The sequence below is a fragment of the Rhinopithecus bieti genome, unplaced genomic scaffold, assembly GCF_001698545.2.
Source record: "Rhinopithecus bieti isolate Rb0 unplaced genomic scaffold, ASM169854v2 scaffold_65646, whole genome shotgun sequence".
In the NCBI taxonomy this organism is placed as follows: Eukaryota; Metazoa; Chordata; class Mammalia; order Primates; family Cercopithecidae; genus Rhinopithecus; species Rhinopithecus bieti.
Window position 1 is genome coordinate 182,189 of NW_016825020.1, and position 22,993 is coordinate 205,181.

Below are 22,993 nucleotides of genomic sequence, written 5' to 3' on the forward strand. Positions count from 1 at the left end.
AAGCAATCCTCCCACCTCAGCCTCCTGAGTAGCTAGGACTACAGGCGCCTGCCACCACACCCGGCTAATTTTGAATTTTTTTTGTAGAGATGAGCTCTATGTTGCCCAGGCAAACTCCTGGCCTCAAGTGATCCTCCCACCTCAGCCTCCTAAAGCACTGGGATAGGGCCGGGTGTGGTGGCTCATGCCCGTAATCCCAGCACTGGGGGGCTAAGGCGCACAGATCACCTGAGGTTGGGAGTTCGAGACCTGACCAACATGGAGAAATCCCATCTCTACTAAAAACACAAAATTAGCCGGACATGGTGGCACATGCCTGTAATCCCAGCTACTTGGGAGACTGAGGCAGAAGAATCATTTGAACTCAGGAGGCAGAGGTTGCAGTGAGCTGAGATCGCGCCATTGCACTCCAGCCTGGGCAACAAGAGCGAAACTCCATCTCAAAAAAAAAAAAGCACCGGGATTACAGGGGTGAGCCACCACACCAACCCCGTATTGATGGTCTTCACAGCTGTACCCCCAGCACTAGGCACACAGTAGCTGCTCAATAAATGTTTGTTGCATGTTGAATGAAATACCATATATAAATAAGTAAAGTCCATGGAGAAAGGTACATGAGTGAAAGACATTGGTGAAAAAGATATATTTTTACTATTGCATTAATAGTACCAGTAATCATCTTAATCATTCTAATCTGCTTTTTTTTTTTTTTTTTTTTGACCGGGGTCTCGCACTGTCACCCAGGCTGGAGTGCAGTGGTGCGATCTCGGCTCACTGCAAGCTCCATCTCCCAGGTTCACACCATTCTCCTGCCTCAGCCTCCTGAGCAGCTGAGACTACAGGTACCCACCACCATGCCTGGCTAATTTTTTGTGTTCTTAGGAGAGACGGGGTTTCACCGTGTTAGCCAGGATGGTCTTGATCTCTTGACTTCATGATCCACCCGCCTCGGCCTCCCAAAGTGCTGGGATTACAGGTGTGAGCCACCGGCGCCAGCCCACTAATATGCTTTAATATAATTAACATGTTCCTCTAGTCCTAGGGAGAATGAGCCTGATGACTTTACTATTTTCCACCTCTAAGAGCCAGTCACAGCCAGGCGTGGTGGCTCACACCTGTAATCCCAGCACTTTGGGAGGCCAAGGCAGGTGGATCATGAGGTCAGGAGATCAAGACCATCCTGGCTAACACGGCAAAACCCCGTCTCTACTAAAAATACAAAAAATTAGCCGGGTGTGGTGGCGGGCACGGGGAGCGGGACAGCTTGTTGTCCCAGCCTAGCTCGGGAGGCTGAGGGAGGAGAATGGTGAACCTGGAGGCGGAGCCTTGCAGTGAGCAGAGATCGGAGGTCCACCTGCGACTCGCCAACACTGGGCGACGTGCAGACTGACCGCTCAAAAAAAAAAAAAAAAAAAGAGCCAGTCACAAACGAGGCTAGCTGGCATCTTGTGTCTGTCTAGCATCTCTGCCAGTTTCTGTAGAAAACCCTCGAGCTGTGCCAAGACAATCATGTCTGTGGACACAGCTCTTGGTGTCAGGGAGTGTCTTCGCTTAATGCCTATCGCCCTTTGCAGCCACTGGAAGAATGATGCAGGTGAGAGCCACGGAAAGGCTGAGTGTCTTCCTTCTCTGCTCTGCATGGTGATAGCTAAAGATTCCCTTGGGAATCCTCCCCACCCCAGCTCCACTACATACACATACTCTTGGGGTTTGCTACAACTCTTATCAGACTGTGTTGGAAACCAAAGAAAACAATTCATCCACTTCAAGGAGCAGGAGACTAAGTACTCATTCATGTAGTTTCCTTTCTTTCCAAACCCTTATAAAACAATCTGTCTAGGTCGGGTGCGGTGGCTCATGCCTGTAATCTCGGCACTTTGGGAGGACAGGATGGGTCACCTGAGGTCAGGAGTTCGAGACCAGTCTGGCCAACATGGTGAAACCCCATCTCTACTAAAATACAAAATTAGCTGGGTGTGGTGGCGGGTGCCTGTAATCCCAGCTGCTTGAGAGGCTGAGGCAGGAGAATCACTTGAACCTGGGAGGTAGAGGTTGCAGTGAGCAGAGGTCATGCCACTGTATTCCAGCCTGGAAGACAAAGCGAGATTCTGAACCCCACCCCCACCGGAAAAACAAAAAAAAAAATCCCAATCTGTCTATTGTAAGACATTCTGAAAAGACACATTGTCTATGATGTGCTCCTTGAGGAAGCTAACTTTTCATTTTATTTGGATCCAGAAAAGCATGGACACATTTGGTTATGCTGGGAAAGAACAAGTCTTATGTCTCAATCTCACTTTTAAAGCCCAACTGAGATGCAGAAGAGTGTTAACAGCTAAACATTAAGAAGTATCTGATTGTTGTTTCTTACCTTTCTTAAAATGGAGGCACTTTAATTTGTTTTGTTCTTTTTCTTCCGAGATGGAGTGTCGCTCTGTCACCCAGGCTGGAGTATAGTGGCGCGATTTTGGCTCACTACAACCTCCACCTCCCGGGTTCAAGCAATTCTCCTGCTTCAGCCTCCCAAGTAGCTGGAACTACAGGCACCGACTACCATGCTCAGCTAATTTTTGTATTTTTAGTAGAAATTGTTTCACCATGTCAGCCAGGCTGGTCTGAAACTCCTGACCTCAGGTGATCTGCCCGCCTCGGCCTCCGAAAGTGCTGGGATTACAGGCGTGAGCCACCACGCCTGGCCTATTTCTGTTTAAATATATGTTACAAAAATCTACACGTTTGAGACTAGCCTGACCAATGTGGTGAAACACCGTCTCTACTAAAAATATGAAAATTAGCTGGGCGTGGTAGCATGTACCTGTAATCCCAGCTACTCAGGAGGCTGAGGCAGGAGAATTGCTTGAACCCAGGAGGCAGAGGTTGCAGTGAGCCAAGATTGCGCCATTGCACTCCAACTGAGCAACAGAGTGAGACTCCGTCTCAAAAAAACAAAAAAATCTACTCATACAAAAGAGGAAATCTCCTTTATTAGGATATAAGTTGTAGCTAATATATTATTTATGTCCTCTATTTCCTTATTTTATATATTTTTAATTAAAACAATTTTAAATGTATATACTTAAATTTTTTGTGTAGAGATAGGGTCTCTCTGTGTTGCCCAGGCTGGTTTCAAACCTCTGGGCTTAAGTGATCCACCCACCTTGGCCTCCCAAATTGCTGGGATTACAGTGGCTCACTGCAACCTCCGCCTCCCAGGTTCAAGCAATTCTCCTGCCTCAGCCTCCTAAATAGTTGGGACTACAGGCCATGTGCCACCACACCCAGCTAATTTTTGTACTTTATTAGTAGAGACGGGGTTTCACCATGTTGGTCAAGCTGGTCTTGAACTCCTTAGCTCAGGTAATCCACCCGCCTCTGCCTCCCAAAGTGCTGGGATTACAGGTGTGAGGCACTACGCCTGACCTAGAAGTGTATTTTTCATGCTTCTTGATGGGAAATTATATTTTTTCCATCTCTTGAAGTGGGATTTTTAGACCTGCCTTAGACCTGGGCAAGCCTGCAGACCTTTGCCATGCCCCTGCTTTAGAGGGCTCCCTCCTGTCTGTGAGCCGAATGGGTGTGCACATCTAGAACATATGCCACTCCCTTTGAGACCACACTGCTGTTGCACAGGGCCCTGGAATTCCCGACCCATAGGCCCCTGGCCTGTGGAGACCCTTGCCTGGGTCACTTCTTCAGAGGGGGTGCTGTACAGCAGCTTGTGAGCACTCCCATGCTGGAAGGGTGACTTGGGTCAAAAAGGGGTTTGCAGGGGGTTTGGACAGGGCTGGGCATTCATGCACACATGCAAAGCCTTGTGGTGCAGGGTGAAACCTGAGGTGGAGAGAGCAGGGTGCCGGTCTTGGGCCAGCCACCCGGTGCTGCTGCTTTCTGGTGTGGAGCTCTGAGGAGCCTGAGAATTCCATCTTTGACCTGCTCTTCCAGATCTTTTCAAAGGTACATTTATAAAGGAAGGAAGATAGAATGTCTTATTCAAAAGCTTTACATAGAGCTTTTAAATGTTGACCCTCAGAGCATCTGAGCTGACATTTTGTATTTCTGCCCTAGAGCCTGCAAATGTCAGTCCTGTGCTAAGTGTGTTCTCTGTACACAGGAGCCAGGGCCCCATATTATCTACCACTGTCCATCTGCTCTCCAGCACATCAGAGCAGCCCTTCCTCTCCAGGGCAAGACTGAAAAGAGCATCAAGGTTGAAGTGGAAGAAATACATTGGAAGTGGAGCAGGGCAGTTATTTATTTATTTATTTATTTATTTATTTATTTATTTATTTAAATAGAGACAATGCTGAATGTGGTGGCTCACTCCTGTAATCCCAGCACTTTAGGAGGCCAAGGTGGTAGATCACCTGAGGTCAGGAGTTCGAGACCAGCCTGGTCAACATGGCGAAATCCCATCTCTACTAAAACTACAAAAATTAGCTGGGCATGGTGACACGCACCTGTAGTCTCAGCTACTCAGGAGGCTGAGGCACAATTGCTTGAACCTGGGAGGCCAAGGTTGCAGTGAGCCAAGATTGCACTACTGCATTTCAGCCTGGGGGACAGAGCCAGACTCCATCTAAAAATATATATATAAATAAATAAATAGAGACAAAGTGTCACTGTGTTGCCCAGGCTGGTCTCAAACTCTTGGGCTGAAGCAATCTGCCTGCCTCGGCTTCCCAGAGAGCTGGGGTTACAGGTGTGAAGCATGGTACCAGGCTAGATCTGAGCAGTGTTTAAGAGGCGGGCTCTAGAGCCAGGCTGCAGGGCTTCGAATCCAGCTGAGTGGCCTAAGTCAAGTTCGTCAACCTCTCTGAGCCCGTACTTCTTTATAAAAAGGAGGGATGTTGGTGGTGATGATAATAGTACCTACTTTATGCGGGTTATTGTGAGAATTAAAGGCTGAAGAATGGTTGAAATAGCAAGTCAAAAAATGATCAATATAGAAAGCTAGCAGGAGAAAGTTCATTGGTGGGGAGATGGGGAGGGGGACAGATGGGGTCTCACTGTTTCCCAGGCTGGTCTCAAACTTCTGGCCTCAAGTGATCCTCCTGCCTTAGCCTCCCAAAGTGTTGGGATTATAGGCATGAGCCACTGTGCCTAGCCATTAAGTTCTCCTTCTTTCCTCTTTTGGTGGAAGGGAAGGGAGAAGTGAGACTTTACCAGGAGTCCATGGAATGTGGCCCAAAGGTCAAGGACAGAGTACCTTCCAGGACTCTCTCAGAGGGCAGCAGGAACCTAGGGCTGCTTTCTGCCTATGACAGGTATGCAGTAGAAGTGGGTCTTCAGAGGCTGGGCACAGTGTCTCATGTCTGTAATCCCAGCACTTTGGGAGGCAGAGGCGGGCAAATCACCTGAGGTCAGGAGTTTGAGACCAGCCTGGCCAACATGCTGAAATCCAGTCTCTACTAAAAATACAAAAATTAGCCAAGTAATTTTTTTTTTTTTTTTGAGGAGTCTTGCTCTGTCGCCCAGGCTGGAGTGCAGTGGTGTGATCTCAGCTCACTGCAACCTCGGCCTCTCAGGTTCAAGTGATTCTTTATTTCTTAGCCTTCCAAGTAGCTGGGACTACAGGTGTGTGTCACCGTGTCCAGCTAATTTTTGTATTTTTAGTAGAGACAGGGTTTTGCCACGTTGGTCAGGCTGGCTACGAACTCTTGACCTCTAGTGATCTGCCTGCCTCAGCCTCCCAAAGTGCTAGGATTACAGGTGTAAGCTACCACACCTGGCCCATGCCTGATAGTTTTGATTCATCATGGATAATCTGTCATTAGAAGAAATTCAGAGCTGAGCCCAGTGGCTCACACCTGTAAATTCCAACACTTTAGGAGGCTGGAGTGGGAAGATGACTTGGGCCTAGGAGTTCGAGACCAGCTGGGACAATGTAGCAAGACCCTGTCTGTACAATAAATTTTTAAAAATTAGCTGGGTGTAGTGAGGTGTGCCTGTAGTCCCAGCTACTGGGGAGGCTGAGGCAGGAAGATTGCTTGAGCCCAAGAGTTTGAGGCTGCAGTAAGCTATGATGGTGCCACTGCCAATGCACTCCAGCCTGGGAGCCACAGCAAGATCCTGAATCAAAAGAGAATTCATCTGAGGGTTCACCAAGTTGCTACTGAGTCTCTAGAAAGTACAAGGAGAATCCTCAGTTTAGCCATTGAGTCTCAGGATGCAGGAATCAAGATCATCACAATACTGGATAAACAAGGGGAACAACTCAACCACATAGAAGATATGGGCCACATAAATACAGACACGAGAGAGGCAGAGAAGACTTTAACAGAACTTAATAAATGCCGTGCCCTTTGTGTCTGACCACGTAATAGAACAAAGAACTTCGGATGGCTTGGGCACGAGAAATTGAGGCTGCAGTCAGCTGCAATGGGGCCATTCACCCCAGCCTGGGTGACAAAGCAAGATCACGTCTCTTAAAAAAAAAAAAAATGGGAACATTGCCAAAGACAGCCATGAAGAAGGAAGCTGTTAGAAGTGTTTTTTGTTGGTGGTTTTTGTGGTGGAGGGAGGGACAAGAGATAAGAGGATGTTACCTTAGCAAAAACCTAGCTGGGCATGGTGGCATGTGCCTGTAATCCCAGCATTTTGGGAGGCTGAGGTGGAAAGATTGCTGCTTTCTTTCCACCTGGGATGTAGGATCACAGATTCTATGCACAGATATGAATCATTAAGAGTTCAGAAGTTAAGCTCCCTTTAAGAAAACTCATTCTATTCTTTTTGGAGCAGAGGTTGCAGAATTGTGATCCCTAACAAAAATACTGTGTATAAAAGCTCCAAAACGAAGTATTAGCTTAAATTGGCAATACCACAACTTTATAACCAACTAAATCTTTACTGTGGCTATGCAACTTTTTGCTTTGTGGCCAGAAGGTTTTTGGTTTCTGTGTTTTTGAGACAGACTGTCACCCATGCTGGAGTGCAGTGGCACAAACACAGCTCACTGCAGCCTCGACCTCCTGGGCTCAAGCAATCCTCCCACCTCAGTCTCCTGGGTAGCTGGGACTACAGGCATGTGCCACCACGCTTGGCTATTATTATTATTATTATTATTTTTTTTTTTTTGAGACGGAGTCTCGCTCTGTCGCCCAGGCTGGAGTGCAGTGGCCGGATCTCAGCTCACTGCAAGCTCCGCCTCCCGGGTTCACGCCATTCTCCTGCCTCAGCCTCCCGAGTAGCTGGGACTACAGGCGCCCGCCACCTCGCCCGGCTAATTTTTTGTATTTTGTAGTAGAGACGGGGTTTCATCATGTTAGCCAGGATGGTCTCGATCTCCTGACCTCGTGATCCGCCCGTCTCGGCCTCCCAAAGTGCTGGGATTACAGGCTTGAGCCACCGCGCCCGGCCAATTATTATTATTATTTGTAAGGATAGGGTCTCACTACATTCCCCAGACTGGTCTCAAACTCCTGGCTTCTAGCAATCCTCCCACCATGCCAGACCCTAGACTTAAAAAGTTAGAATTGGCTGGATGTAGTGGCTTACGCCTGTAATCCCAACACATTGGTAGGTTGAGGTGGGAGGATCACTTGAGCCCAGGAGCTGAAGACCAATTTGGCCAACATAGTGAGAGACCCCCATCTCTATTTTTTAAAAAAGTTAGAATTTATTGTTACTATAAGTGATTTGGAAAATTATACCTTTAGTTAAACTATTGGGGAATTATACTGTTAGTCTCTTACTCTTGTGTATGGAACTATGTCCAGAATTGAATATGTAGATCCTAAACACTGGTATGAGAATCTGATTAGTATTTGTCACACTGACTTAAAAATTGGCATCTCAGCTGGCGTGGTACTCACGCCTGTAATTTCAGCACTTTGGGAGGCCAAGATGGGAGGATCGCTGAGGTCAGGAATTCAAGACCAGCCTGGGCAACATGGTGAAACCCCATCTCTACAAAAAAATACAAAAATTAGCCGGGCAAGGTGTCTCACTACTGGCCCTGTAGTTCCGGCTAATCAGGAAGCTGAGGTGGGAGGATTACTTGAGCCCAGAAGGTCAAGGCTGCAGTGAGCTGTGACTGCACCACTGCTCTCAGCCTGGGCTACAGGGCAAGACCCTGTCCCAAAAATAAATAAATACATTAGCATCTGAACGTTTCAAAGCTGTCAGTGTGTATTGGTTCAACCAATAGCTACTGCTTAATCCTTACAATTAAATTTTGTAACTAGCAACAACAAACAAAGTTAATAGATTCAAGAGGTATATAAAGAATCTTCTCATGACTGGAATTTTCCCCCTTTGATTGGTGAGGGACATAAAGTGACCCAAAACTATGGCTTGATATATGTTTTTAAAATTACTACATTAGAAACAGCTATACTTTTTAAAATTTTATTGATTTACCACCTGATCAAAGCATGGGATATTTTAATAGTATTATACATAATATTTTTACATAGAAAACTTTACATAGCATTTCATATTATATAATTCTGCTTATTCTTTCAAAAATTTATACATCCATTGGGCAAGGAATGGTTTTCATTAAATTACCAATATTAAATGCACTTAATCATTGTGTATAGATTAAACCAAAGTAACTATTAACTAACTTTTAGGCATTTTAAGGAGGTAAAACATACATTTTGCACATAAAGAAATATTTGATGCAAATATGCAGATAAAATTTTTTAAAAATTAGAACACTGAGTAAAACAACACCTTTGATAGATTACATTGTTTTGTTTTGAGAGCAAGGATTTCCAGATATGTTCATTCCTTAAAAGACTCAGCTTTGGTTTCTTTGTTTCCCAAACTGCAAAGCTGCTGATAACAAAATTCCAAGATTTCATGTGAGTTCAGCTATGTCTACTTTAACAAAAATATTAAAACAGAATTCAGAAAATGCAGTATTAAGGATCCAGCTTCTATTGAAACCAATATCCATTTGCATCATAACAACAAACATCTGAATGAGATGGTCACACTTGTACTTACCAGCAGGTTCCTTTAATAACAAAGACTACTAAATGTATATACCCTTAATCACAAAAGAACAACAAAAAAAGTACAGGGTTTTTTTTTCCTCATTTTGTACAAAAGTCATCTGTCAGAGCAAAATGTTGTGTTTCCAAATATTATAATACAATTTTCATAATATATGTTCTTTGGTTGTACATAAGGAGTACAGGGAAAAGATATATTTGACTCTAAAGATGCGTATCAGAAATAAAAATTACCCATCCACTGTTTGTTGTTAAGATGCCAAAGCTGGTGATTTCCCTAACAGACGATGAAGAGAAACAAAATTGCTCAAAGCAGCAGTATTGTAACAAATAAAAACTTCTCGAGAGACCTAGCACATATAATCAACACTTAAAGCATTCTGAAAAAGAAATAAGGCCTTGGAAAATGTTTCACTCTCCTACATTACTCGGATAAATAAATGGTGTTCTGGCCTGATGTTGCGGTTGTACATACCCTTTCACTAGTGTTTGAGTGGCACAGGCCACATTTACCATGAGAAAGAATAGATTTACTCATAAAAATGAATTTAGGCTGAATGGCTTATTATTGGAGGTAAGGGATTTCCTCTGTTCGTCACTGTCCACTGATAAGAAAAATTACCCTGAATGGTTTTACATCCAGTTTTTTAAAAGTCCATTGCTGGTACAATTCAAATGCCTCATTCAGAAAATTAATTCTTTTAAAATACTAAACTAATAAGAAATTTAAGCCAGAATGTCTTCAGCAAGTAATAAAATGCATGGACACATCTGCTACCCTGCAAGAGGCAAAATTAAAGAGCGGGCAGGAAGACACCGGAAAGATTTCAGTCACATTCGATGAAGAAAATGACATGAGAACCTCAGAAGGAAAGGAAAATAACCAATCAGGGATATAGCTGCATGCAAGATGAACTTAATGAATGAACACGTGTTCCCCATGTATACCTTTAGTACAAATATCAATGGAGGCAACTGACTTGTTGAGGTGGCAACGCGCTATGATACCAGGGAGCATAGGTTTCACAGTGCAGTGGATTCCAGGGCAAGCCAGTCAAATGTGCCAACATTTTCCACTCACAAAGTATTCTCCCGTAGTCCTTTCCTGCTAAATTATATAGCTCCTTTTATCTAATGTATGTAAGTCATGTAAAAACCTAAACCTGCTCATTTTTTCTTTGGTAGAGAAATTAACACTTTTTGGGAAAGAAAAAAATAGATAAGAATTCTGCTGGCCAAAAACCAAACATTTCTCAAGGCTATTAAAACAAGAAAACAACTTAAGAATATCGGTCTCTTAGTAAGCAAAAGCACCAGAAATCCTTCTCTACAAAGAAAAAACATCCGATTTTACAGATAGGTTCCCAAACTACTAACTTCTAAGGCACCAGAGTTGACATCAATACAACCCAATTTACAGGACTAAAGAGCGTAGGTAGACGTCTGAATGTTTTAATCACTCCGTGTAACACTTTGTCTAATGCTCAGCGATGCTCTAGGTGAGCAGTGGGTGAGGGCAGAGAATGAGGCGTGTGTGCTCCTTCTCATGGGTGAGCATCCATGTATACTGTTCGCAGGCTTCGGGTCATACCTGTGTACTGCCCGCTTTTACACAAGCTGCATCAGAACTCAGTTCTACTGCAGGTGAGAGTATTGCACTATCATTAACATAATAAGGACCTCAGAATCTAACCTTGCCAAAGAATTCAACTCCTAGGCTCAGATTAATGGAAGTGCTGGGCACATGCTACCTCCTGCCATTGTCACAGTTCAGCTGTGCTGGCCCCGACACAGCTCCAGTTCCACCCATGACATGAGGCCGAGGAGGCTCATGGGAGTGGCTTCTCATGCACAGTTACTGTCCCTCCCTGGAGGGTCTAATGGGGACTGTGCAAAGCAGTGACATTAACCGCCAGTATACTCACTTTTCTGAGGTAAAAATAAAAAGGTTTATTCAAGGATAAATGAACTCTGGTTAAATTACTACTTCATTTTCATTACTACTTCATATATTAGATTTCAGAGTGTGTGAGATGGACAGTGTATTCTGGAAATTTTAATTTAACACCCATCCACAAATACTTTAAGGAAGGCTAATAATCATCTTCATTAAATTGTTCACTTTTTCCTGTAGATTTTTTCTCGCCATGTTACTAAAACAGGGAGATCCACGAGGCACATTTTTTTAACCTCGCAAAACTCTTAATTCTAACTTAATTACTAAACTCTGCCTTCAACCAAATTTTCAATATCTTTTTGTAAAATACTTTTAAAATCACTCAGACATTAACAAAACACAAAAAAACAACTCTTCTCTAATCCCAACCTGTCCCTAAACTAATCTAATTACGGCTGACTCATAACTGACAAAAACACTCAAATTTCTCTAACACACTCAAACAGCAACAGAAAACCCAGCATATTTTAGGTGGCAGTTAGCCGTTACAAGAAGTTTTATTAACATACTCTCTAATAATCACAAACCTATACAGCTATGTTCAGTATTTTCAAGGAGAGTGACTTCTTCTTACAAAACGTTTATGGCCAATCATGGGATTTTGCTAGAAAATGATGGCATATGCGATGACAGATTTGACAGTTTAATCAGAAAAATGGAATGATAGAGATGAAGCAGACTCCCCACCTACTGTGCTAACTGGGTATGCAACGGTTTAATGAAATACCATAAGCCTTAGTTGGGGACTGTGATGGAGCAGCGTAGAGGCCATCCGTATCCGGTCATTCTGATATCCAAGATGCCAACTCCTTGTTTCTATGACCCTTCACGAGATGTGCCAGTCAGAGATGGCATGCTGAACATTCTGCAGAGCTGCAGCAGTGGCCTGGGCGGCCAGGGCTACCACACTGGTGACAGTGCTGCTGGTACCTGTGATGGCTCTTCTGGAATCCATATCTTATACACAACACCTATCCGTAGGAAGAACTTCCGCAGAACTGCTCGGAGCTCAGGGATCAAGTCAAACTGCATAATTTCACACAAGTAGGGGTAGTACATTGAAGCATGTGCTTTGAACTTGAGGTGGGAGAGAAAGAGATAAAATCAGACAGTTTTTCTGGGGCCACCAGTTTTCAGAAGTGTTAATCTCACCCTGAAACTTATTACAATATTGGTGTTTTGCTTGCTATTAGAAAGTTGGGGCCGGGCACAGTGACTCACGTCTGTAATCCCAGCACTTGGGGAGGCCGAGGCAGGTGGATCGCTTGAGCTCAGGAATTTGAGACCAGCCTGGGCAACATGGTGAAACCCCGTCTCTACCAAAAATACAAAAACTTAGCCGGGCGTGGTGGCGTGTGTCTGTGGTCCCAGCTACTCAGGAGGCTGAGGTGGGACGATGGCTTGAGCCTGGGAGGCAGAGGTTGCAGTGAGCTCGATCACGCCACTGCATTCCGGCCTGTATGACAAAACAAGACTCTGTCTCAAAAAAAAAAAAAAAAAAAAAAAAAAAAAAAAAAAAAAAAAAAAAAAAAAAAAAAAAAGAAGTTGAAAGAAAACCTTGCAAATTAAAGCTTCTTTCAGTTATATTTAACTTTAATTAAATTTGGATAGTCTTGCTGCCAAAAGTCAACAGCTCTTTTATTTTGTAAAGCAGGTTCCTAGGTCAAAACCAGTACTTCACAATCTTAACCCTCTCTTCCTGCACTGAAAATCACCGTACCATTCCTAACAGCAACACATGAGGTCTAAATTTCAGCCTTTTCAACTAGGGTTCTTCCAGGGAAAAAGCCCTAATATCCTGTGGCACCCATTTTCTGTAATGAATTAATTTCTCTCCAATGCATCTAGAATGGTGCTAGTCATGTAACCATCCTTGGAAGAACTGAGAAAACAGTTACTGCAAACTCTTGAATGAAAAGCCAACCCAAACTTTATGTCCTAGTGGAAATGTCAGAGTTTACTTGTTCATACCTTTTCATCATTTATTTTGAGAGTTTTGGTTAGAAGTAACAACAGGAGACTTGTCCAGGCCTCCCGATGGCTTTCAGAATTCACGGTGATGAAATAGGCAAGAGCTTCACTGCAAACGCTAGAAGAATTAGAGAGGTGAGGGCATATCAAACAACTGATTAACATCTCACATTCAGGGGAGAACTATTCATTCTCGTGCTATTTTTTAAATTCTTTTAACATTTTTTTTAATTACTTTTTTTTTTTGAGACAGGGTCTTGCTGTGCCGCCCAAGCTGGAGTGCAGTGGTGTGACCATGGTTCACTGTAGCCTTGACCTCCTTGGGCTCAAGCTGATCCTCCCACCTCGGCCTCCCAAGCAGCTAAGACTACATGCTTGTGCCACCACTCCTGGCTTTTTTTATTTTTAGTAGAGATGGGGTTTCACCATGTTGCTCAGGCTGGTCTTGAACTCCTGGGCTGAGCAATCTGCCTGCCTTGGTGTCCCAGAGTGCTGGAATTATAGATGTAAGCTTGAGCCTCTGAGCTCAGCCACTGCAGTAGCCACTGAGCACCCACTCTAGCTGTGCTATCTGGAGCAAATCACTGAGCCTTAGTTTCTTCGGCTATAAAATGGAGATAAAAAATTGGCTGGGTGCAGTGGCTCATGCCTATAATCCCAGCACTCTGGGAGGCCAACACAGGCAGATCACTTGAAGCCAGGAGTTTGAGACCAGTCTGGCCAATGTAGCAAAACCCCATCTCTACTAAAAATAGAAAAATTAGTTGGGAGTGGTGGTGCATATCTGTAATCCCAGCTACTCAGGTGGCTGAGGCACGAGAATCGCTTGAACTCGGGAGCTGGAGGTTGCAGTAAACTGAGCTCACACCACTGTACTCCACCCTGGGCGACAGAGTGAGACTGTCAAAAAAAAAAAAAAAAAAGTTCAAACTCAAGGGGATGTTGTGAGGATTACATGAAATAAATATGTTAAGTGATAACTTGGTTCAGTCCTGGCACATGGCTAGGGCTGAGCTCAATCAATGTCTGTAGCATAGGAGCTTATTACTCACAATTATATAACTGCCTTTCTCTCCTCACAATCACATTTAATTGCTTTTTTTAAAAAAAAATCATGTTATGCCAAAAACTTGACATTTACATATCTTTTTTTTTTATTTTGAGACAGAGTCTTGGTCTTGTTGCCCAGGCTGGAGTGCAATGGCATAATCTCGGCTCTTTGCAACCTCTACCTGCTAGGTTCAAGTGATTCTCCTGTCTCAGCCTCCTGAGTAGCTGGGATTACAGGCACCCGCCACTATGCCCGGCTAATTTTGTAATTTTAGTAGAGACAGGGCCATGTTGGCCAGGCTGGTCTGAAACTCCTGACCTTGTGATCCACCTGGCTTGGCCTCCCAAAGTGCTGAGATTATAGGAGTGAGCCACTGCGCCTGGCCTTACATATCTCCTTTACAGAAACTTTATAAGACTGTAGGTATTTCTCTTTTGGGCTAAAGTTGAAATAAGCCATTAGTGCCTCCTTTAGTTAATTAATTCTCTTTTCACTATATGACTTGTTATTTATTCTCATTGTAAGGTAACTGATAAGTGTAAAAAATTATAAAAGAAAAAATTATAAAGAAGAAAAAACAGTTACATCATTCTAAGGGATATATGACAATATTTTGCCAGATTTCCTTCCAGTTTTTTTTTTTTCTGCTAAGATTTCAAAAGAAAAATTGCTCACCTGTAGTCCCAGCTACTCAGGAGGCTGAGGCAGGAAGAGCTCATAAGCCCAGGAGTTCAAGACCAGCCTGGGCAACATAGCGAGACCCTGACTCTAAAAAACAATCAAAACGCCCCAATTGCTGAAAATTGCAAGTAAAAACACTTTGCAGCTTCTTTTTGGGGGTAAAATTTATTTTTGTATTATGAACAAGTTCGCACATTAAAGTAAAATTATTTCTTAAAATTTTCACTTTTAGGCCGGGCGCGGTGGCCTCAAAGGCCTGTAATCCAGCACTTTGGGAGTGCCGAGACGGGCGGATCACAAGGTCAGGAGATCGAGACCATCCTGGCTAACACGGTGAAACGCCGTCTCTATAAAAAATTACAAAATAGCCGGGCGAGGTGGCAAGCGCCTGTAGTCCCAGCTACTCGGGAGGCTGAGGAGGAGAATGGCGTGAACCCGGAGGCGGAGGTTGCAGTGAGCTGAGGATTCTGCCACTTCACTCCCAGCTTGGGCGACAGAGCGAGACTGCCGTCTCAAAAAAAAAAAAAAAAAAAAAAAATTTCCCACTTTTAGGCCAGGCACAGTGGCTCACGCCTGTAACCCGCCACTTTGGGAGGCCAAGGTGGGGGGATCACGAGGTCAGGGGTCAAGACCAGCCTGGCCATATGGTGAAACCTTGTTCTCTACTAAAAATCAAAAATTACCAGGTTGATGGTGCCACGCCTGGTAGTCCCAGCACTCGGGGGCTGAAGCAGAAGAATCGCTTGAACCTGGGAGACGGAGGTTGCAGTGAGCCAGATCACACCATTGCATCCAGCCCCAGATGACAGAGCGAGCTCCATCTCCCAAAAAAAAAAAAAAAAAAAAAAAAAAAAAATTCCACTTTTAGGCCGGGCACGGTGGTTCATGCCTGTAATCCCAGCACTTTGGGAGGCCGAGGTGGGTGGATCACGAGGTCAAGAGATTGAGACCATCCTGGCCAACATGGTGAAACCCCATCTCTACTAAAAATACAAAAATTAGCTGGGCGTGGTGGCGCGTGCCTGTAGTTCCAGCTACTCAGGAGGCTGGGGCAGGAGAATCGCTTGAAACCAGGAGGCGGAGGTTGCAGTGAGCCAAGACTGTGCCACTGCACTCCAGCCTGGGCAACAGAGCGAGACTCCATCTCCACAAAAAAAAAAATGCACTTTTAATGGGTATATTTCATAATATCGTAATTTAGGACATATCATAGCTTAGTTGAGCTGCTTAAATTTTTTTCTCCTGATACATCTTCAGTGAATATTCTGTGTGGTATTCCTGGTTCCTATTTCTAAAATATTTTCTGAAGCAGATTCTGTAACAGTGGAATGACTGACTCACAGAGAATGAACACTTTAGGGCTCCTGGTATCCCACCTACTTTCCAGAAAGATCATGCCACTGTACACTCCAACGAGCTATACAGGAGAGTGCATTCTCACCACACATTTGCCAGCACTGTGTGTTACTGTTTCTAAACGTTACAGGAGAAAAAGAAAGCTCAGGCATCAGAATCCTACTGATGCCCAGGAAGCTGAGTGGCAAAGACCTACTTTTCTGGCTGCGGCTTCCTCATCAGTATTCCACTCTCTCCCCATTGGTGCATTTCTGGATAATTTTGTAGGCACATCCTAGTTATATTATTTAAATCACATTCTTCTTGGAAAGAAGGAATGATGGGATGTTATTGCTGACAACAGTTCTAAAGAGGACCTGGTCCCAAGAGGGATAGTAACCTGCCTAAGACCACAAGGCCCCAGCCACAGTCAGGACTTCCATCTAGCCTGCTCGCTGCTAGGAGCAGTTTTCACTGTCCATGTTTCTATGCGTAGCTCCCAGCACCCTTCAACTCCTGGGCTCAAGCAAGGACTTATCAGTGAAACAGATAAGGCTCTGCCCTCTTCAGGGCATTAAGAAAAGTGAAATGGGAGAGTCACCAAATAGAAAAAATAAAAAGGAAAATAATTTGTCAGAGTGTCAGCATGTATTTTTCTCCCACTCTTTTCAATCCACAGTATTGCTGTGACACATTTTGTATATGGCAGGTAGAAATCTAATCAGAAACTATTTTTCTTACGTTAAAAGTCTCTGCTGTATTTCTTCCCAGGAATCCCTGCGGTTCTCATCAACATACATTCGAAACAGGATCCTCAAACAACAGGCCAGGCTGCTGGTTTCTTGTTTTAGAAGATTGGGTTTAGACTTGCCCTTAAAGCCTAGAGATCAGACATTCATATAATTAGTGCACATTTCTACGATAATGCTGATAACTGTGTATGAACTAGAAATCTAGTTACTTCATGAAATATTGAAACATCTGTTTTTTTTTTTTTTTTTCTTTTCTTGACACAGTCTCGCTCTGTCACCTTGGCTGGAGTGCAGTGGCATGATCATAGCTCACTGCAGCCTCCAATTCTTGGGCTCAATGATCCTCCTGCCTCAGCCTACTGAATAGCCAGGACCATAGATGTGTGCCACCATGCCTGGCTTATTTATTTATTTATTTGACGGAGTTTCACTCTTGTTGCCCAGGCTGTAGTGCAATGGTGCGATCTCGGCTCACCACAACCTCCGCCTCCCAGGTTCAAGCGATTCTCCTGCCTCGGCCTCCTGACTAGCTGGGATTACAGGCGCACACCACCACACCGGGCTAATTTTTGTATTTTTAGTAGAGACAGGGTTTCTCCATGTTGGTCAGGCTGGTCTCGAATTCCTGACCTCAGGTGATCTGCCTGCCTCGGCCTCCCAAAGTGCTGGGATTATGTGAGCCACCACGCCCAGCCAATTTTTTAGAGTTTGTACAGACAGGGTTTTACTATGTGGCCCTGGCTAGTTTCAAATTCCTGGACTCAAGCAATCTTCCTGTCTTAGCTTTCCAAAGGGATGGGATTACAGAAATGAGCCACTGAGCCTGGCCTGAAACATTTTTTTTTTTTTTGAGACGGAGTCTCGCTCTGTCACCCAGGCTGGAGTGCAGTGGCCAGATCTCAGCTCACTGCAAGCTCCGCCTCCCGGGTTTATGCCATTCTCCTGCCTCAGCCTCCCGAGTAGCTGGGACTACAGGCGCCGCCACCTCACCCGGCTAGTTTTTTGTATTTTAGTAGAGACGGGGTTTCACCGTGTTAGCCAGGATGGTCTCGATCTCCTGACCTCATGATCCGCCCGTCTCGGCCTCCCAAAGTGCTGGGATTACAGGCTTGAGCCACCGCGCCCGGCCATGAGCCACCGCGCCCGGCCGAAACATTTTATATATATTCTTAATACAGATTGATTGTGATACCAGATGAAGGCAGGTACGACTCCCCAAAAGTCATCCTCTGTATAAGAACTTCATTTTTCAATGCCTTGTACTGTTTTCCATTTATTTATTCGTATTTTATTTTATTTTATTTTGAGACAGAGTCTCACTCTGTCACCCAGGCTGGAGTGCAGCACACAATCTAGGCTCACTGCAACCTCAACCTCCCAGGTTCAAGTTACCCTCCTGCCTCAGCCTCCTGCCTAGCTGGGACTACAAGTGCACACCACCACGCCTCACTAATTTTTGTATTTTTTGTAGAGACGAGGTTTCGCCATGTTGTCTCGAACCCCTGACCTCAAGTGATCCACCCACCTCAGCCTTCCAAAGTGCTGGGATTATAGGTATGAACCACCTTGCCTGCCCTGCTCTTCATTTAGACTTTGCTTATTGGCTGGCGAAGCCATTAGTTTTGGCTTCTCAAATGTAACAGCTCTTAAGAATTCTAGGCTGGGCATGGCGGCTCACGCCTGTAATCCTAGCACTTCGGGAGGCCGAGGCGGGTGGATCACGAGGTCAAGAGAGAGAGACCATCTTGGCCAACATGGTGAAACCCCATCTCTACTAAAAATACAAAAATTAGTTGGGCGTGGTGGCGCGTGCCTGTAGTTCCAGCTACTCAGGAGGTTGGGGCAGGAGAACTGCTTGAACCCAGGAGGCAGAGGTTGCGTGAGCCAAGATCGCGCCACTGCACTCCAGCCTGGTGACAGAGTGAGACTCCGTCTCCCCCCCAAAAAATATAAATAAATAAACAAAAAAATAAAACACATTCTTAAAACAAAGTAGTACCAATCAGCAAATACATATACATCAGTAAATACATATACATCTTTAGAGATGTGCAAACCACTCTCATCAGCAAAACCTTATTATAGGCAAAGACATAAAACAGCTGGATATTTTAAGGCTGTAGAGAAAAATGACATTCTTTAACTGTGGGTTAAAATAAATATTTGGGGACAAAAAGTAATGGTAACAAGGCCAGGTGCAGTAGCTCACGCCTATAATCATAGAACTCTGGGAGGCTGAGATGGGTGGATTACTTAAGGTCAGGAGTTCAAGACCAGCCAGGCCAACATGCTGAAACCCTGTTTCTTTTTTTTTTTTTTGAGATGGAGTCTCGCTCTGTCGCCCAGGCTGGAGTGCTATGGCCGGATCTCAGCTCACTGCAAGCTCCGCCTCCCGGGTTCAAGCCATTCTCCTGCCTCAGCCTCCCGGGTAGCTGGGACTACAGGCACCGCCACCTCGCCCGGCTAGTTTTTTGTAGTTTTTAGTAGAGACGGGGTTTCACCGTGTTAGCCAGGATGGTCTCGATTTCCTGACCTCGTGATCCGCCTGTCTCGGCCTCCCAAAGTGCTGGGATTACAGGCTGGAGCCACCGCGCCTGGCCCTGAAACCCTGTTTCTACTAAAAATATAAAAATTAGCCAGGCATGGTGGCACGTGCCTGTAAACCCAACTACTTGGAAGGCTGGGGCATGAGAATTGCTTGAACCTGGGAGGTACAGACTGCAGTGAGCCGAGATCGCACCACTGCACTCCAGCCTGAGCAACAGAGTAAGACTCTGTCTCAACAACAACAACAACAACAAAAAGTAATGGTAACAATACAAAAATTATATAAAGTATCACTTGTATGCAACGTTCAAAATAATGAGAATCCCACCAACATCCTGGAAAAAAATATTATTTACCTCCAGGGTTTATGTATTTACTTTTGGAGGTAGGAAAGTGAATAAACCCCTAAAAGGCTTGGAAAACTGATGAATGGTTTCTGTTTTTCTTAGACTGCCACATTTTTTATGTCATATTTAACTTTTAGTTTAATGTAAATTTTTTTTTTTTTCTTGAGACAGGGTCTCCCCCTGCTGCCCAGGCTGCAGTGCAGTGTGCAATCTTGGCTCACTGCAACCTCCATCTCCTAGGCTCAAGTGATCCTCCCACCTCAGCCTCCTGAGTATGGTGTGTGCCACAATGCCCAGCTAATTTTCACATAGTTTTTTTGGGTAGAGATGGGGTTTTGCTATGTTGCCCAGGTTGGTCTTGAACTCCTGGGCTCAAGTGATCCGCCTGCCTCAGCCTCCCAGAGTGCTGGGATTACAGGCGTGAGCCACCACACCCAGTCATAAAATTTCTTGACTTGTTAAATCAATTCAATTCTCCAACTTTCAATTTGTCTTTTTTTTTTTTTTTTTTGAGATGGACTCTTGCTCTGTTGCCCAGGCTGGAGCGCAGTGGCATAATATTGGCTCACTGCAACCTCTGCCTCCCGGGTACAAGCGATTCTCCTGCCTCAGCCTCCCAAGTAGCTGGGATTATGGGTATGCACCACCACGCCTGGCTAATTTTTATATTTTTAGTAGAGATGGGGTTTCACCATGTTGGCCAGGCTGGTCTCGAACTCCTGGCCTCAAGTGATCTGCCTGCCTCAGCCTCTCAAAGTGTTGGTATTACAGGCGTGAACCACTGCACCCGGCCTCAATTTGTCTTTTCATCAAATACGTACTGAGAATCTACCATGTACTGGGATGAAACCTATCTAATATTTCCCTTCTCTCCCCCTCAAGCATGAAAATATCTGTTATTATAGCTATGTTTAAAATTTTGCACATTTTCCAAACACTATAATGTTTTAGGATGGTGACCAGTGTGGCCATCTATTTTATCTGCTGTATGGCCTTACCTGCTCGCCACAGGACAGTCCGCTGCTCATAATTGGAGTTGAAGGCCTTTGAGAATGAATGGGATTCCTGCAAACAGTCCAACAGCTTGAAGAGGTGCTGGGAAGACATGTACTTATACATGCCCTGATCCTCCGTCTCTATGTGGATCTCTGCATCCAGCGTGTCTTGCTAGAGGACAGGACAGAGGATAGAAGAGCTAGTGAAGAAGATGGAATGCTCTGGCATTGTGATTGCAGACAATGGCAGTCATCCTCTCCCAAAGTCATCCTCTCTATAAGACACACTTTATTCCTCAACACCCTGAAACATTTCCATTTAGACTGCTCACGGGCTGGTGAAGGAACACACTGAGCTGTTCCATGATACCAGGCTTGGCTGGCCAGAGTTTCAGTTTCACCAGTGCTGCCTCCATTGCATAAACAGGAGTGTGTGTGTCTCCAATTATTTCATTACAGGAATGCTTTTTTTGAGACAGTCTCTCTCTGCCACCCAGGCTGGAGTGCAGTGGCTCAATCTTGGCTCACTGCAACCTCTGCCTCCTGGGTTCAAGTGATTCTCCTGCTTCAGCCTCCTGCGTAGCTGGGATTACAGGTGCCCGCCACCACGCCCGGCTAATTTTTGTATTTTTAGTAGAGATGGGGTTTCACCATGTTGGTCAGACTGATCTCAAACTCAATATTGTGATCTGCCTGCATCGGCCTCCCAAAGTGGTGGGATTACAGGTGTGAGCCACCGTGCCCGGCCCAGGAATGCATTTTTGAAACATGTATGAAATGCTAGGAAAATTTATTGAACAAGGTGACTGAAATTTAAAAATCAAAAAGGACACTCACTGCTGTTTATTTCCAGCAGTAATAAAATTTACATTATTTTTTGCTACTATTTAAAACATGACTTCCTCTATGAAAAAAAATCTTGATTTTGGCTACTCTTGAAACACTAGAAACTGTCACAACTTAACCCACTTGGATGGTAACTGGGCGCTACAGCTGAGAGGTGGCAGGGGCTTTGACTGGGCTAGAGATTTCTGGTTTACCGCAGTCCCTACCCAGCCTGCCTCACTCGCTTACTCACTCACTCACTCTCACGGGATCTGCTAGCCCCTGAAGCACTGACATTTGTAACCCATGGTGTAGGATTACTGTCCAACTTTTGGACACTCAATTCTCTATGTTTTCAAGAATCTGATATGTAGGCTGGGCATGGTGGTGCATGCCTGCAATCCCAACACTTTGGGAGGCTGAGGTGGGCAGATCGCTTGAGTCCAAGAGTTTGAGACCAGGCTGGACAACATGGCAAAACCCCATCTCTACAAAAAAAATGTAAAAAATTAACTAGGCATGGCAGCATGTGCCTGTAGTCCCAGCTACTTAAGAGGCTGAGATGGCAGAATCACCTGAGCCTGGGAGGTTGAAGCCCCAGTGACCTGTTTGCACCACTGCACTCCAGCCTGGGTGACAGAGTGAGACTTTGTCTCACTAAAAAAACAAAACAACAACAACAACAACAACAAAAGAAGAATCTCATATGTAGAAAGTTGCATATACAAAACAAAAAATGAAGTTTTTGAAGGAAAACTGGGATCTTTATATATATTTTTCCTTCTCACTATTTTGTGATTAAACTCTATATCAATTATGGGGAATAGTTCCTGTGATAACTAACACTAGTGAGGTGGCATCTGAGCAGTGGTATGTTGATACACCCACTCTCTGGGGTATGGGGTATATACATAAAAAAAATGAAGCCCTGATGTTTAGTTTTTGCTGTTTTTTTCTGATGTAAATAACTCCCATTAAGGCCAATTTTAAGCATCAACATGCCATCACTGACTGTGAGGTTGGAAAGATACGAGCATAACGGGCTCTGGAAAGCCAGTATGAGCTGGCTCCCACACACCACTACATCAAAGCAGCCTCCCTATGGACAGGGATGCTCTTCCCAAGGCCTCCTGTTCTTACCTGGGCCGCAACCATGTGCTCTGCATCCTCCTTTTTGCTCGTTGCAGGGTAGAACACAATGTTGTCAATGGTCTGTATCAATTCCAACTGCACCACACACTTGATGAGGAGGCTGGCAAACAGTTTCTGATCTATGTTAGATGATAAAGATTAACCCTAATAATGATTCAGCCAATACTGAAGAAATATCCACTGAGCTCCTACTATGTACAAGGAGTGATTTATTTTTTTAAGACATGGGGTCTATGTTGTCCAGGCTGGTCTTGAACTCCTGGCTTCAAGTGATCCTCCCACTTCAGCCTCCCGAAGTGCTGGGATTACAGCATGAGCCAGTGCACCCAGTCAAGGCACAATTCTTAATGTTGTGGCACAGCAATGAATAAACTGGACAAAAAGAATCTCTGCTCCCATGGTGTTGACAGACAATAAATG

The 22,993-nt window shown here is 44.6% G+C and overlaps 1 protein-coding gene across 5 annotated transcripts in view; it reads right to left on the reverse strand.

Annotated features, from left to right (window-relative positions):
• Positions 1 to 8,332: 8,332 nt before the first annotated feature.
• ARFGEF2 (ARF guanine nucleotide exchange factor 2) overlaps positions 8,333 to 22,993 on the reverse strand; it is a 114,179-nt gene continuing 99,518 nt past the window's right edge. For 4 of the 5 annotated variants that reach the window (XM_017862771.1, XM_017862770.1, XM_017862772.1 and 1 more), the window contains exons 35-39: positions 22,562 to 22,692; positions 20,600 to 20,768; positions 16,697 to 16,835; positions 12,889 to 13,006; positions 8,333 to 11,994 (exon numbers count right to left, since the gene is read on the reverse strand). In XM_017862771.1, the coding sequence (XP_017718260.1) occupies positions 11,818 to 11,994; positions 12,889 to 13,006; positions 16,697 to 16,835; positions 20,600 to 20,768; positions 22,562 to 22,692 (734 nt within the window). In that variant the 3' untranslated portion in view covers positions 8,333 to 11,817. Of the gene's footprint in view, positions 11,995 to 12,888; positions 13,007 to 16,696; positions 16,836 to 20,599; positions 20,769 to 22,561; positions 22,718 to 22,993 lie in introns of those variants that run through there. The other variant, XM_017862774.1, reaches the window with a different exon arrangement.